This window comes from Cervus elaphus, chromosome 9 (genome assembly GCF_910594005.1).
Source record: "Cervus elaphus chromosome 9, mCerEla1.1, whole genome shotgun sequence".
NCBI classification, from domain to species: Eukaryota; Metazoa; Chordata; class Mammalia; order Artiodactyla; family Cervidae; genus Cervus; species Cervus elaphus.
Genome location: NC_057823.1, coordinates 10,679,115 through 10,692,440, shown reverse-complemented (window position 1 = coordinate 10,692,440; position 13,326 = coordinate 10,679,115). Strand labels below are relative to the sequence as shown.

Below are 13,326 nucleotides of genomic sequence, written 5' to 3'. Positions count from 1 at the left end.
TGATTTTTAATTTTAATTAATTAATGTGCTATGTCTTTGTTAGTGCTTGGGCTTTTCTCTAGTTGCAGCGCACAGGTGTCTCGCTGCAGTAGCTCCTCTTGTCATGGGGTGCAGGCTCTAGGGTGCGTGGGCTTCAGGAGTCACAGTTCCCAGGCTCTAGAGCACTGGCTCAGTAGTTGTGGCGTATGGGCTTAGTTGCTCTGCAACTAAGGGATGATGTGGGATCTTCCTAGATCAAGGGTCAAACCTGCGTCTCCTGCATTGGCAGGTGGATTCTTTACCACTGAGCCATCAGGGAAACCCCCTGCCCAGATGTTATAGGTGTGGTTGGTGGCAGATAACGGGTGATGCGAGCCAATTCCATCTCACCTGTAGCCTGCCTGTCTCCACACAGAAGACCTCACTCCCAGTACTTGGGCAAACCAGGGCAGACTGGGCTGCCCATCACATGGGCTGCTTAGGTTTGCCCATTTTTGGCTGTTCCAGCCAGTGCGGAAATGAGCATGATTGCTCATCCTCATGTGTGTTTGGGCATCTCCCTTACCTAGGCAGGATCTCTGGAGGGCTGAGTGCCCAGGCATGGAATTCCTGAGTGAGAGCACTTTCCAAAAAATTCTTCCAGTGGACTGAATGTAAATGTATCTGCCATCTTATTTTCTAAGCCATGAGGCGACAGGAGCTCACTGCGCTCCCCTCCTGCCTGAGGACCTTCATCTGGATCTGAGCCCGGAACATGTTCTCAGGTGTCCTGAGGTGGAGAAGCAAATCCCAGGGAGCAGTTTATAAGCAGCTGCCCAGTAGAGCACTGGGAGTTCAGGGCTGCCCCAGCCCCTATGTCCGCACACAGGGCACTGTCCAGGGACCCCTGTCCTCTCATACAAGGGGCAGCACGAGGCAGGTGTGGACATCCCAGGCATGTTAGAGCACACCTTCCTGAGTCTGACTGCAGAACTGGCGGCCTCCAAAATCAACACTCGCCTCCAGATTCTGAAAATCTGGTTCTACAGGTATAATTAGCAGCTGTTTTGCTGACACTCATCTCCTCCATGCCTGCCCTGGGACAGCGCCGGCTTTGGGCCGCCTGTCACGGCCAGCATTGGCCTTAAAGGCTGCGTGGCTTTTGTCTCCACTTCCCAAGCCTCCTTTGCCATCGTTCAGCTCTAGAGGGCTGTGCAGCCCCCCCTCCCCCGGGGGGATAGCCCGCCCAGAGAAGGAGAACTAAGGGCAGTCGGGGGAGCACTGAGAACCCACAGAGTGAGGCGGTGGACGTGCCAGCTACCCAGAGCTCAGGGCCCGGGACCGTGTCTGCACGGACTCACGAGTGCACGCTGCCCCAGGCACTGTCCTCAGGCTGGACCCCGCAGTGAGCAGCCCGACCCGACCCCTCACCAGAGTGTGGATGGAGGCAAATGGACAGGCAGATGGGGGTCAGGCCACACCCTGCCTGCTGAGGCAAGGACAGCGAGGTCAGAGGGTAGTGAGTGACAGGAGATGGCAGGGCCTTCCATGCTGCTCTGTGCCTTTTTCTGAGCCATCATCCACTCGGTGCCTCAGTTCTCCACTTCCCTCAGAGGTGAAGGTCTTCCATGCCTGCCCACGGCACTTCCAGATATTTGAGTTAAAGACTGGACAGATTTCCCTGCTTCTCCGCAGAAATCAGGAGGTCAGGGCCTGCAGGGAGTGGCCCATATAGCCCTGGGTCTCTGAGTTTGTTTTGCTTGCTGGTGTGGATGTGGCATCTTCACAGAACGGCGCTGTAGGGGTGGCGGGCCGGGCTGCAGCCCCAGAACCTCTGCCGGCTGCTCCATGCCTCAGTGTGCTCGTCTCTAAAATGGGGCCATGGAGACGTGCCGCAGCAGCTCGGCTCCCTCATACAGCCCCTGGGTTAACCATCATCCTGCTGTGATTTTTATTTTATTTATTTATAAAAATGTGTGTGTTTTTAATTGAAGGATAATTGATTTACAGTATTGTGATGGTTTCTGCCACACATATGCATACCTATGGATCAGCCATAGGTATTCCTATGTCCCCTCCCTCTTGGACCTCCCTCCTACCTCCCACCCCGTCCCACCCCTCTAGGTCGTCACAGAGCACTGGTTTGTGCTCCCCGCATCACACAGCAAATTCCCACTGGCCATCTATTTTACATGTGGCAGTGTGTGTTTCCCTTCTGTATACTGTCTCCATTCATCCCACACTTTCTCTCCCCGACTGTGTCCACGAGTCTGTTCTGTATGTGCTGTGATTTTCAGTTGCACTCTCAGATGCTTTCCAGTCTGCACAGGAGTTAAAAGTTGCCTGAGTCACAGCCCCGCCCAGTCAAGGAGGAACTGCCCAGGCAGTGTTAAAGAGCTGGGATTGTATTTGCTTAAGTGTAATTGTTACTTTGCATCAGACCTCAGAGCAGCCCTGGGAGCAGGACCTAGGCAGCTCCATCTTCAACAAGCCCTAGGCTCACCTAGAGCATAAAGTAGCCTCACCTGGCCCCACGTGAAGAAATAGATTTCCGGAAAATGAGTCCACCCTGCTCCGAGAAAACCTCACAGATCTCAGTAGATGAACAGACACTGATAGAATCCCTGCCCAGGCCAGCCACCAGGTCTGCCCTGGCCATCCTAGGGGCACCTCAGAGGGGTCAGTGCGTGAAAGAGCCCTCAAAAGGATCGCAGGCACAGCATCAGCTGGGCCCATCCAAGAGGGAGGAGCCTGGCGTGGCCTGAGACCTAGAGGGCGGGGCCCACGGGTCTGCCCTGACACTTCCCCCTCAGCTCACGGGGCAGAGAGAAGGGCTTTGCAAGTGAGAGAGGCTGGGAGGGTCTCACAGCGTGGTGGGGACAGCGGCCGCTGGCGCGGGGCCTCCCCTCACCCCCGGCACCCCCACCCCGCAGGTCAGCGCCAATGGGAATGTCCTGCGCAGTGAGATCGTAGGCTCCATCAAGATGCGCGTCTTCCTGTCCGGCATGCCCGAGCTGCGCCTGGGCCTCAATGACAAGGTCCTCTTCGACAACACGGGCCGTGAGTACCCCGCCCAGGCCTGGGAGCATCCGCCTAAGTGGTGAACAAGTTCACCTTAAGCATATTGGCTGAGGAACATTGTCGTGTTGTTTACAACGGTGAAAACTAGTCAGCTAACGCCTGGGCCTTGAGGACACGGAAGCGTGAAAAATCCTCAAGTCCAGTCACCTCTCAGGCCAGAGGTGCAGATGAGCACCCAGATGGTCACACAGTAGGTCCTCAGCCCCGCCCTCCTGCAGGGACTGCAGGCCTTGTCTCTTCCTGGGCCCAGTTTCTGTCTTCACCTCTGACGTTGGGTCTGGGCTGTGCAGAAACCACACACAGCTCTCCCTGCCTGTCCTGGATGTGACACTTTGTGGTAGGGTGGCCAGGGCGGCCTCAGAAGCCCAGGGCTGCTGCGGCTCTGGTGTTCACAAGCTGGACCTCCAGCCTTCCCTCCCACCCACAGGAAGGTTGTCATGGTTACATCAGCAGTAGTGCTCTGAGGGCCTCTCAGATGTCCTCCCAGCAGAGCATCTCCCCTCCCAGGACTGGGCCCAACCGTCAGCCTCTCTGGGCTGAGAAACTGAGATAGGATCCCAGGGATGACAGGCCCAGGGCCCTCAGGGAACCCTGAGTCATCCCCGGGCACCCCCAGTGGGGTCTGTTGGTCATTCAGCACACACGTCCCAGGCAGCACCCCAGGCTGGGGCTTAGAGTGAGCAGGCCCACCAGTGCTGCCCTCAGCCCAGCGTCAGGGTGTGATGGGGCTTCCTGGGGTGAGGAGGGGGGGATTCTGGGCCCAAGACGCTCTCGCAGATTTGGAAGCTGCGCTGCTCTGCAGGGCTGGGCCCCAGACGGCGGGGGACCATCGCTGAGCCAGTGGCCCGGGGACCTAGGGTCTGTCACGCCCTCACACTCCCGCTCCCTGCAGGTGGCAAAAGCAAGTCCGTGGAGCTGGAGGACGTGAAGTTCCACCAGTGCGTGCGGCTATCGCGCTTTGAGAATGACCGCACCATCTCCTTCATCCCACCCGACGGCGAGTTCGAGCTCATGTCCTACCGCCTCAACACCCACGTGAGTGCACAGGCGCCAGCGCCTGGGCCCCAGGCTCCCACCCCCGCCTCGCCCCGGCAGTCCGCCCCTTCCGTCTGGCTGGGAGCTGCCTCCTCCGTGCTGAGTCTCGGGTCTGTGAGGTGACCCGTGGGTGGGCACAGCGCCCCAGGGGCAGCCCAGGCTCCAAGGGGCCTGCTTGTCAACACGAGGCTCCAAACTCTGAAGGGGGCAGGCCCTTTGGCACCACTGCCCCTTCTCCCAGGCAGCACCCCCAGAGTGTCCTCTGGGATGCTTTCTGCATTCTATCTTTGTTCTGACCCATCCTAGCACCGGCTAGGATTCTCCCAAGAGCCCCTGCTGCCGGGTACTGGGCTCACACCAGGCCCAGTGGTCACTTGCTCCGTTTCCCCTCTGTGAAAGGGAGCTTTGTAAAACGAGCGCGCCATCTTCCCTCTCCCCGACAGGTCAAGCCCTTGATCTGGATCGAGTCCGTGATTGAAAAGCATTCCCACAGCCGCATCGAGTACATGATCAAGGTGCGTGTGTGTCCTGCACGCAGCGTCCGCCGGGTGTGCAGGGCATACGAGAGGGGGACATGGGCGGCCCCGCCCACTACGGGCCTTCCGGACTCTCTGGCCTGTCCTGGGCCTCTGACACAGATCTTAACCCAGGACTGGGGGCACACTGGGGCTCTTGTGACCCCTGCCCCGGGGCTAAACCTGTGGCTGTCACCCGTGTTGTCTCCCCGTGAGCTCGTCGAGAGTGGGCCTGGGACACAGGACACACCGCCAGGTCCTAGGTGCAGCCGCCGTGGAAGCAGGCTGTGACCAAGTGTCCAGGCGGCACGCTTCTGCCACCCAGTGACCTCATCCGTCCCAGGCCAGTCCCGGTGATGCAGACATTGTCCTTGGAGGCCAGGACCGCAGAGGATGGGAAGCCCCAAAGGCTGAGGAGACAGTGGGACAGAGATGACCTCCCAAAGTTGAGCTTAAAGGAAATCTCAGAGGGCAGGAGAGGGTGGAGAATCCCACAGGCCAGGCTAAGGGGTTTGTGGCCCTTGTGGGAGCAGGCTGGGTGGGAGCTGGGCTGTCTTACCTTCACCCTCTGCACCCTTGGTCCCACTCATCTCCAGGCCAAGAGCCAGTTCAAGCGGCGATCAACAGCCAACAACGTGGAAATCCACATCCCTGTGCCCAACGATGCCGACTCACCCAAGTTCAAGACGACAGTGGGGAGTGTCAAGTGGGTGCCCGAGAACAGTGAGATCGTGTGGTCCATCAAGTCCTTCCCGGTGAGCACCTTCTCGGCCGGGCGCCCCCAGACCCCCACCCACACCCGCCTGCTCGCTGGGTCCTGCGCAGCATGGTAGCCTGACCGCTGCAGGCCCCTCGAGCCCAGGGCCGGGGTCCCCGCCTGGGGCTTCCAGGAGGCTCAGCAGGGAGGGTGGGTGGAGAACAGGGGCGGGGTGGGGTGGGGGTGCTCCACCTTCCTCGTGTGTGTGCACCCGCCTGTCTTCAAAGTCAGGTTAGCGCCCCCGCCCCTCCCTCCCGCCGGCCTTCTCTCTCTCCCTGCCGCTCCTGTTTGGACCTCAGCTTTGCCTCCAGGGGAGCAGACTGACTGCCCTGGGCCAGAGCAGCACCAGCTCCAGGAACACAGCGCCTGCTGCCCGACCCACAAGCTGGCGTGGCCGCCTGGCTGGTGTGCAGGATTTCGAGCACTTGAGTCTGGGTTTGTGGGCAGAGTGCCCGGGGACTGGAAGGCAGGAAAGAGGCTGCACGGACTGCATATTCCTCATGATAAAAAGATGCGGTGCCTTTTCTTTTTGTCTCGGGGCTGTTTGTGTTTCTTGCTCTGGAAACTGGAGTAGCTGTCCTTTTGCTCACTTTTCTGTCAAGTTTGGTCCCTTTCTTGTTGGTTTCCAAAAGCTGTTTGTACATGGGCAAGGTTAGTACTTTTCCTTTGATAGCAGTTGCAAGTGGTTTTCTTTAGTTTGGTGTTGGTCTTTCAGCCTTGGCTCTGGAGTATTTTTGCTTTGGAACCTCTTTTGATTGTGGTAGTTGCCTTTGAGTTCTCATGGGTTTTCAGATTCTTTCATATGCTTGCAGGCAGCTGCAGTTACCCCTTTTCCTGTCCTATTCTTGGGCAGCTTATGGCTCCTGGCATCTCCCTGCTTCCCATGCTGTCTCCATGCCTGTACGTGGTGGTGGAGAGCGGCCTCCTGGCTTTGCCTCCAACCGGAACTGCTAGGGTTTCCCTTTTCAGTGTCTTGCTGCTTTGGGCTGCAATTCATTCCAGTTCTACTTTGCTGTGTTTTTAGCACAAAAGGGCAACAAATTTAGCCAAATGCCTCTTCAGTGTCTGTCAGTTCAGCTATTAACTCAGGATGGATCTTGAACCATCCTTGCATTCTGGCAAACTCCAGTTGATCATGATATGTCTTCTCTTTGATGTGCCATTAATTCTGTTGGTTAACATTGTATGTAGTATTTTTACATTGAGATTCATGACTGAGATTGACTTTTTTTTTGGTACCTCTATCTCAGGTATCAATATTGTACCTGTTTTGTATTTTTTTTGGTCTCCCTCTTCCATGCTGCAGAACAGCTTTAAAGTAGCCTTGAGATCATCTGGCCTTGAGAGGATTGATAGAATTTGGTTGGCTGTGTGTGACCATCTGTATCTCTGTTACTTTTTCTAACTCATCTGTGGAAATTAGGCCATTTTGAGCTTCTATTTCTGTTGGAGTCAGTTTGGGTAAATTTGTATTTTCCTACAAAATTATCCATCCTAACCAGGGTTTCAAATTTGCCTACACAGAGTTATAGAAAGGGATCTCTTTCTCCCCTTCTCTTATGACAGTGACTTCTCCCTTGTTATATCTTACTTTGCATTTTTGTTACTTCTTTTCCTTGATAAGGTTACCTAGTGGTTTGTCTATTTTTTTCCAGACTCACTTTTTATTTTATTTGCCATATTTTTCAGTTTTACAAGTCTTTAATTTTAATTTGGTCATCCTTTGACCTGATTTTCAAGTTTTTAAAATTTTATTATTTTCTTTTAAAATTCATATTGATATAAATATTTAAGCCACAGATATTCTTCTGAACCCTGCCTTAGCTGTATAATGCATAAAATGGGCATGTAATATTTGATACTATTATCTAGAAATTCTGTAATCGAATGAGTATTTTTTCGTTTTGTTTTCTGTTTTTCTGGTCAAAGGTCCTTTTCTCTTCCATTTTACCTTGACTTTGAGTTTGGTGCATTGAGGTCAGAGGTTATTCATGCTATTCTGCTTATAAGATTTATTGACGTATTCATTGTGTGTTAAGGTAAGGTCAAAGTTTGTGAATATCCCATGTGTACTTGAGAAGATAAGGCCTCTGTACCTGGGGTAGAGAACTTGACACAAGCACCATGAGGTCTGCTATGCTGTGACGGCATCAGCCCCACCGGGGGCTGGGTCAGCTCTGCCTTCCTCTGGTTCCTCTGGCTCCTGTCTCCTCTCTTGTAGCATCTGCTTAACAGAAGGTGCTGCCCTGTTACTTGGTGCATAGATACTCATAACTATTGTATCTTCCCTGTGGATTTGTAGGACAGTAGCCTTTCAGGCTGTGAACTGTTGTCCTCTGCACCTGGAATTATTTGCCCTTAATTCTCCCCAGTGGCAGCAGTCCTGCTCTGCTTTTTTTTTTTTAATCTTTTAAAAAAATTTTTTTGGTTGCACTGGGTCTTCATTGCTATGCATGGGCTTTCTCTAATTATGGTGGGCCAAGGCTACCCTCTAGTTGCCGTGCACAGGCTTCTCACTGCAGGGGCTTCTCTCGTTGCAGAGCACAGGCTGTGGGGTCCGCAGGCCTCAGTAGTTTAATGCAGCTTGCAGGCTGTAGAATATGGGCTCAGTAGTTGTGGCGCTTGGGCTCAGCTGCCTTGCAGCACGTGAGACCTTCCCCGACAGGGATCAAATCTGTCCCCTGAGTTGGCCGGCAGGTTCTTCACCACTGGACCACAGGGAGGCCCAGCCCTGCTCTGCTTTGTCTGACGGTGGTCAGCATGCCTTCACCCATTCTTTCTACTGGCTTAGTCTTTCTGACTCTGCTTTCACAGTGTAGAGTTGGGTACTGGTCTGTGAGCCAGTCTCCAAGCCTCATTAATAGAGGAAATTAAACCCATTTACATGGACATGATCGACACAAGGTAGCCTTGCAGACTTCTGCCACCCACCGGGGCGGGCCTACCTCTCTACATATTCTTTTGCTTTCATTTTCCACTTGGTTTTTATGAAGCTTAGGTTTTTGGCCTGGTTATTGTTTCATGGACAGACTGATGGAGCTGGTTTTATCCCTTTGCTGCCTGCTTTGTCTGTTGCTTTATATAATTTTATTTGTTTCTGGCTGTGCTGGGTCTTCGCTGCCGCATGGACTTCTCTCTGGTTTCGGTAAGCAGGAGTGGGGGCCCCTCCCCAGCTGTGGCGCTCGGGCTGCTCGTTGCGGTGGCTTCTCTTGTTGTGGAGCACAGGCTGTAGGGTGTGTGGGCTCAGCAGTCGCGATTCCTAGGCTGTACACAGGTTCCACGGTTGTGGAGCGTGGGCTTAGTTGCTCCACAGCCTGTGGGATCTTCCCAGATCAGGGATCGATTCTGTGTCTCCTGCATTGGCAAGCAGACTCTTTACCACTGAGCCACCAGGGAAGCCCTGCTTTGTCTATTGCTGAGACTGCATTATTCTCCCTTTGTTGTCCCAGAATCTCCACTGAGCACACAGCAGCAAGTCAGGCAGAGTCTACACGCCTGCACTGATGAGCAGATCCTGACCACTCACTGCATCCCAGGAAGGGGAGGGTGAACGCAGCACTGGGGAGGTGGAGCTCTGCCCTGCTTTGCCGAGGCCATGCAGAGGCAGCCCTGGTCAGCAGTGACTCCTGTTGCCAAAGGCCTGAGGATTGAAACCCTCCGTGTCCTGCTGTGATGAGAGCTGCATTTCCTGCTGCCCCCTGCAGTTCTGTGTTACTCCAGGCACTGGGACCGCCAGGCCAGGACTCCTGACCCCTCACGGCTGAGAGTTCAGTCTCTCGGTCGAGTCTGATTCCTTGCAGCCGATGGACTGTAGCCCGCCGGGTTCCCCTGTCCGTGAGATTTCCCAGGCAGCCATACTGGAGTGGGTTGCCACTTCCTTCTCCAGGGGTCTTCCTGACCCAGGGATCAAACCAGCGCCTCCTGCATTGGCAGATGGATCTTTACCACTGCGCCAGCAGGGAAGCCATTCCTTCTGCCACTACAAGTCCCATCTCTGCAGTCCCTGTTCAGCTTCCAGGACCAGAGCCTCTCCCTTCCAGGGGAAGACCTAGGGCCAGCTCATCAGCCCGAGGCAGCCCTGTCGCTCCCTGTCAGCGCTCACTCTTCCCCTCTCTTCTTCCTCCCCAGGCCTAGTGTTCTTATTTTCCCTGAAGCAACTAGGCTTCTGTGCCTGGGAACTTGTAGAAGTTTCTCTTCATCCTCAGAATTAGAGGATTAATTTTCCCCAGCGGGGCTGGTGTGGGCAGCCCAGGGGCCCTGGAGGATAAGTATGAGTGTGTTGCAGGAGCCAAGGCACTGGGTGACCGCAGACCATGCAGGAAGGGACTCGTTGGCCAGGCCTGCAGCCTGGCATTCTCCAGGGGCAGCTGTTAGATGAGCCTGCCAGGGCCTCCGCCTGACCATCTCCTCTGTGGTCTGCTCCCCCAGGGCGGCAAGGAGTACCTGATGCGGGCCCACTTTGGCCTGCCCAGCGTGGAGGCAGAGGACAAGGAGGGCAAGCCCCCGATCAGCGTCAAGTTCGAGATCCCCTACTTCACTACCTCTGGCATCCAGGTACGTGCGACCAGGGCTGCCGGAGCCCCGGAGCAGTCATGGACAGGCCCAGTGGGGCCTCTCAGGGACCAGGCATCAGTCCAGGCTCAGAGGGTTGAAGGTGACAGACACCAGTCAGCCAGTTAGCAAAGGGTGCTAGCTGACTTGTCCTGGGGCTCTGAGCTGCTTCCCAGCCCTGCCCATCTCCATGGGCAGCCTGGCCCTGATGGGAAGAGGCCCGCAGTGTTCTACTCAGACCTGACCTGTGCTCCAAGCTCAGAGATGCATTCAGCCCCCAAAACTAATGTTCACATACTTGCCACCATGGGGCCCATTTTCCTGGGCACCTCCACAGAAGACCTGTATGGGGTGAAAAACCCTGGGATTGGCCCCTTCTCTAGGAATCTGCTAGAGGGTCGTGCCTGCAAGTGCACATCTGGCTCTTTGCCGCACCTTCTAGAAGCATCTCCACTGTCCCTCGGCCTGAGTGTGATACAGGCTAAGGTGCTTCACCCTCTCCCTGGCCCTCTTGGTCACAGCCCAGCCCCAGGAGGAACGACTGGGTGGGCAGCCAGGAGCGGGGGCGGTATGTGCATGCTTAGGGCCCTGATGCTGTGCCCCAGGTGCGTTACCTGAAGATCATCGAGAAGAGTGGCTACCAGGCCTTACCGTGGGTCCGTTATATCACTCAGAACGGAGGTACGTGCGACCTGCCCGTGGGGCAGGTGGGGGTGCTGAAAAGGTCCCTGGTGGGCATGGGGAGCAGCCCCAGGGTCAGGGCAGGTGGGGGCGGCCCCTCCTCCAGGGTCAGAGCAGACAATGGACGCCCCCTCCCTCTTTCTAGATTACCAGCTCCGGACGCAGTGAGGGGCCGCGGTGACCCACGCTCCCAGCACGGGGCCCCTGGTGGAAGCACCTGCCCAGCCTGCCGGGAGGAGGGGCCCCCCTGGACCCCGGCGCCCCTCCAGGCCCCACCAAGGGGCCCCTCCTTCTCCAGGCTCACCTGTTCTGCCATCTCCACTCACCTCCCGGGTCCCCTTTTCCCAGAAGAGGCTCGTCTTCAAGAGGTCTTGTCTCTCAGCCCGAGTCAGTCTGGGGGGCAGGAAAGACTGTTCCCTCCAGAGGTCAAATACAGCCTTCTGTGCTGTCCAGCTCCCAGTCACACAAGACTGGGAAGCACTGCCCAGGCCTCTCTTCAGCCAGGCTGGCAGGGCCGCCGTTGTGTTGCCATTCTGTTGAACGTTGTGGGTTTATCGAGCATTCCTAGATTTTGTCTCGGTCCGTCGCTGGTTACGTGACCCTCACCGTCTGCACCTCCCTCCCCCGGCCTGAAGCTCTCAGGCAGCACTTAGCGAGGACAGGCTTCCCCGTCCTCGCCCTCCTCCCCCGTGAGGCTGTCGCCGGGCCGCCCTCCCAGCGCCTGGCCCTCCGCCTGGAGGCTCCTGATCTGGAGCTTTGAATAGGGACGCCTTCTCAGGGCCAGCCCGTGCCACGTGACGCTGTCCCTCAGCCACAGCAGTGTTTGTCCCACCAGGGGAAAGCGGGCTCCGGCGCGGGCCCCCAGCCTCAGAGGGTGGGGCCACAGGCCATCCCCATGTGTGCTTGGACACCGCCCCCCTACCCTGTCCGTGTTTGTGTCATGAGTACATTAAATGCCATCAGTTAAACATGCCTTCCTTCTGGTGCAGCGCTGTGCTGACTCCTGGGTGCCCGGGAGAGGGGCCGGCTCACGCCAACCTGGGTGTGGCACCAGTTCTGAGGCCCCTACGTCCCCTGGGGAAGACGGGACCAGGCAATGAGCAAGCAGAGCCATTGCCCAGGGGCCTCCCAGAGGGGCTGCAGAGGGGAGGGCACACGGGCACAACGTTTCCCTCTCATCTGAGATGACCATTACAGCCCTCAACCCTCAGATCACCAGCAGCCTGCTCCCCTCCCCAGCCCAGGGGTCTTCCTCAAGAGTGTGGTCCTGCTGCCAGCAGCATCAACATCCCACAGCACGTGCAGGTTCACAGGCGCCCTCCTTTATCTGCCGAGGCATCTCTGGAGGTGGGACCCAGGAGGCCGGCTAACAGGCTCTGCATGTGAGTCACATGTGCACTGGAGTCTGAGGGCCGCTGCCTGGTCCGTAGAGGGGGGTCTCAGCAGGGGTGTGGGCAGAAGACAGCTTGTCTTCCCACTGCGGTCACAGGCCTGCCCCCTCCTGCCTCCGAGGACCATGTTTTCCTTTCCCTCTCCCGTATCTCCCAGCTCCCCTTGGATGTCTAGTGGGTGTCAACCCGAGTGGAGTCTTGGTCGTCCACCACATGGAGGAAGGGACGCTGCCCTGGCCCAGGGCTCAGGCCAAAGCCCTTATGGGCACCCCTAATGCCCCACCCCTCACTGCCATGCCCGCATCTGCAGCAAGCCCTGGCGACCCCCTCCAGAAGACCCTGGGGAACCACAGCGTACAAAGAGACAGTGGCCAGAATTTCCCCAGACGAATGAAAATCTTTAAATTCTCAGATTCAGGAAACCAGTGAGCCCAAATCAGGATCAATAAACCTAAGTCTGTAACTAAAACACATCACAGTCAAAACACAAAACATCAGATACTCAGTGAAGAGTATAAAAGCAATGCAAAGAAGATTAAAAACACAGAACACAAAAAAGAAAGAAGAAAAAAACAGGCTGAGAGCTGGCTTCATGATGGCAACAGTGCTCAGATTGCTCAGAGAAGATGACCAATCTTGATGACCAATTCTGTGCCCGGCTAAGCTGCAAGAGAGCAAGTTGAAACGTTCAGCGGTTACAGACCCTCAACGAAGCAACGTGTGTACTTCAGGGAGATTAAAAGGCTTCCCTGGTGGTTCAGTAGTAAAGAATCTGCTCGCCATTGCAGGAAACGCAGGTTCAATCTCTGATCCGGGAAGATCCCACATGCTGCGGATCAGCTAAGCCCATGCACCACGGCTGTTGAGCCTGTGCTCTAGAGCTCCGGGACCGCAACTACTGAAGCCGCTGTGCTGTAGAGCCCATGCTTCGCAACGAGAAAAGCCACCGCAATGAGAAGCCTGCTTACTGCAACGAAGAGTAGCCTCCACTCTCTGACCAGAGAACAGCCCTCTCTCAGCAGCGAAGACCCAGCCCAGCCAAGAGCATATAAAATTATTTTTAAAAAGATTGAATGCACGAGGAAGGAAAGAGACGAGAAATGCTGAAAAACTTGGAAGCCATTGGGACTATCTAAACTATCATTGACTGTATATAAAGCAGTTGTGATATTGAAGAAGTAACGTCTGAGTAGTAACCTAAGGTACAACTAAAATTCTGCACAGCTTAGGTGGTTGACATCAGTGGCTCCCAAGGTCTTTATACTGTTTGGGAGGAAGATGGACTAAAGTCTAAAAAAACCAGCGGTTGGGAAAGGATTTAAAGAAAATTTTAACGAACCAACAGGAGAAGCATAGG

At 55.6% G+C, this 13,326-nt stretch overlaps 1 protein-coding gene across 1 annotated transcript in view; it reads left to right on the top strand.

The window, feature by feature from the left end:
• The window catches only part of AP1M1 (adaptor related protein complex 1 subunit mu 1), a 29,253-nt gene extending 17,702 nt beyond the window's left edge, over window positions 1-11,551 (top strand). Inside the window, exons 6-12 of the mRNA XM_043911108.1 lie at window positions 2,892-3,018; window positions 3,932-4,074; window positions 4,518-4,589; window positions 5,186-5,344; window positions 9,775-9,900; window positions 10,503-10,578; window positions 10,724-11,551. Of these exons, the coding sequence (XP_043767043.1) occupies window positions 2,892-3,018; window positions 3,932-4,074; window positions 4,518-4,589; window positions 5,186-5,344; window positions 9,775-9,900; window positions 10,503-10,578; window positions 10,724-10,746 (726 nt within the window). The 3' untranslated portion in view covers window positions 10,747-11,551. The remainder of the gene's footprint in view (window positions 1-2,891; window positions 3,019-3,931; window positions 4,075-4,517; window positions 4,590-5,185; window positions 5,345-9,774; window positions 9,901-10,502; window positions 10,579-10,723) is intronic.
• The last annotated feature ends 1,775 nt before the right edge of the window (window positions 11,552-13,326 follow it).